The 2,276-nt window shown below is 49.8% G+C and overlaps 1 protein-coding gene across 1 annotated transcript in view; it reads left to right on the top strand.

The window, feature by feature from the left end:
- The window catches only part of LOC117941303 (corticotropin-releasing factor receptor 1-like), an 8,348-nt gene that overhangs the window by 4,429 nt on the left and 1,643 nt on the right, over positions 1-2,276 (top strand). The window contains exons 3-8 of the mRNA XM_034866369.1: positions 41-147; positions 304-424; positions 647-800; positions 1,259-1,319; positions 1,675-1,747; positions 1,912-1,997. Coding sequence (XP_034722260.1) covers positions 41-147; positions 304-424; positions 647-800; positions 1,259-1,319; positions 1,675-1,747; positions 1,912-1,997 — 602 coding nt within the window. The remainder of the gene's footprint in view (positions 1-40; positions 148-303; positions 425-646; positions 801-1,258; positions 1,320-1,674; positions 1,748-1,911; positions 1,998-2,276) is intronic.

The raw sequence follows: 2,276 nt of genomic DNA, 5'->3' as shown, positions 1-2,276 counted from the left end.
GTGTGTGTGTGTGTGTGTGTGTGTGTGTGTGTGTGTTCAGAGGAAGACTAAGCTTCATTACCAGGTTGCTGTGATCATCAACTATCTCGGTCACTGTTTCTCTCTCGGAGCTCTGCTGCTGGCGTTCACTCTGTTCCTCAGACTCAGGTAACCTCTCTGCCTGGCTGTCTGTCTGAACATATTAATGTATTATTATTATATTTGTAACAGAAATAATGTTCTAGTCTTTCTTTCTCTTTTCATCGTGTGTTTGTCTGTGTGTGTGTGTGTGTGTGTGTGTGTGTGTGTGTGTGTGTGTTCCAGGAGTATTCGCTGTCTGAGGAACATCATCCACTGGAATCTGATCTCAGCGTTCATCCTGAGGAACGCTACCTGGTTCATCGTCCAGTTAACCATGAACCCTGCTGTTACCGAGGGCAACCAGGTAACACACGTACACAGTCCCCTGTCTCCTGTCCCCTATCTTTTGTTCCCTGTCTCCTGCCCCCTGTCTCCTGTCTCCTGTCCCCTGTCTTCTGTCCCCTGTCTTCCATCCCCTGTCTTTCCAGGTGTGGTGCCGCCTGGTGACAGCAGCCTATAACTACTTCCATGTGATTAACTTCTCTCCTGTCTCCTGTCTCCTGTCTCCTGTCTCTTGTCTTTCCAGGTGTGGTGCCGCCTGGTGACAGCAGCCTATAACTACTTCCATGTGACTAACTTCTTCTGGATGTTTGGGGAAGGCTGCTACCTGCACACGGCCGTCGTCCTCACCTACTCCACCGACAGACTCAGGAAGTGGATGTTCATCTGCATCGGCTGGGGTCAGACCACCTGTGTCACCTGTCTTACCTGTCCAATGTCTCACCTGTATACCTGTCCAATGTCTCACCTGTCCTACCTGTCCAATGACTCACCTGTCTTACCTGTCCAATGACTTACCTGTCCTATGTCTCACTTGCCTTACCTGTCAAATGAATCACCTGGCTCACTTGTCTTACCTGTCCAAGGAGTCACCTGTCTTACCTGTCCAATGACTTGCCTCTCTTACCTGTCCAATCACTCACCTGTCTAATGACTCACCTGTCTGTCTGTCTGTCTCTCTCTCTCACCTGGCCTGTCTCTCTGTCTAACCTGTCGGTCTGTCTGTCTCTCTGTCTAACCTGTCTGTCTCTCTGTCTAACCTGTCTGTCGAACCTGTCTGTCTGTCTGCCGAACCTGTCTGTCTCTCTCTCTGTCTAACCTGTCTGTCTCTCTGTCTAACCTGTCTGTCTGTCTCCAGGTATTCCTTTTCCAATCATCGTTGCCTGGGCTTTAGGGAAACTTTTCTACGACAACGAGAAGTGAGTAACTGTGATGTAGCCTAGTCTCCCTTAGACCGCCTCCACATTCCAGTCTCCCTTAGATCACCTCCACAGTGTAGTCTCCCTTAGACCTCTCCTCCACAGTGTAGTCTCCCTTAGACCCCCTCCACATTCCAGTCTCCCTTTGATCACCTCCACAGTGTAGTCTCCCTTAGACCTCTCCTCCACAGTCTAGTCTCCCTTAGACCAGAGGATGGGGACGGAGGTTAGACACATAAACAGAGGATGGGGATGGGGACGGCCATCCTGCAACTTTTTGTTACAGGACTTTTATACAACACATTCCTTACAACTGATTGAGGCGATCTGATTGGTGGATTGTTTTGACCAACAGGTGCTGGTTTGGAAAGAAGGCGGGACTTTACACCGACTACATCTACCAAGGCCCAATGATCCTTGTCCTGCTGGTATGGCCAAAACCTCACAAAGACTTAGGAAAACATCTTTAAAAAATATCACATGATCCCATCCAGTCCACCTTAAAAACTATCACATGGTCTGATCCAGTCCACCTTAAAAACTATCACATGGTCCCATCCAGTCCACCTTTGTCCTTTGTCTGTCTCGGCAGATAAACTTTGTTTTCCTGTTCAACATCGTTCGAATCCTCATGACAAAACTGAGAGCGTCCACAACCTCCGAGACCATCCAGTACAGGTAGGACAGACACGGGACAGGTAGGACTCACACGGTACACACACATGAGACACGGGACAGGTAGGACACACACAGGACAGGTAGGACACACGATACACACACATGAGAGACTTGGGGACAGGTAGGACACACACAGGACATTTAGGACACACACGGTTCGCACACATGAGAGAAATGGGACAGGTAGGACACACACAGGACATGTGGGCGGCTGTGGCTCAGTGGTAGAGCGGTTGCCTGCCAATCGGAAGGTTGGTGGTTCGATCCCCGCCCCTGCAG

This window comes from Etheostoma cragini, unplaced genomic scaffold (assembly GCF_013103735.1).
Source record: "Etheostoma cragini isolate CJK2018 unplaced genomic scaffold, CSU_Ecrag_1.0 ScbMSFa_528, whole genome shotgun sequence".
Classification (NCBI taxonomy): Eukaryota; Metazoa; Chordata; class Actinopteri; order Perciformes; family Percidae; genus Etheostoma; species Etheostoma cragini.
Note: the sequence above shows the minus strand (reverse complement) of the source record. Positions and strands in the feature narration are given on the sequence as shown.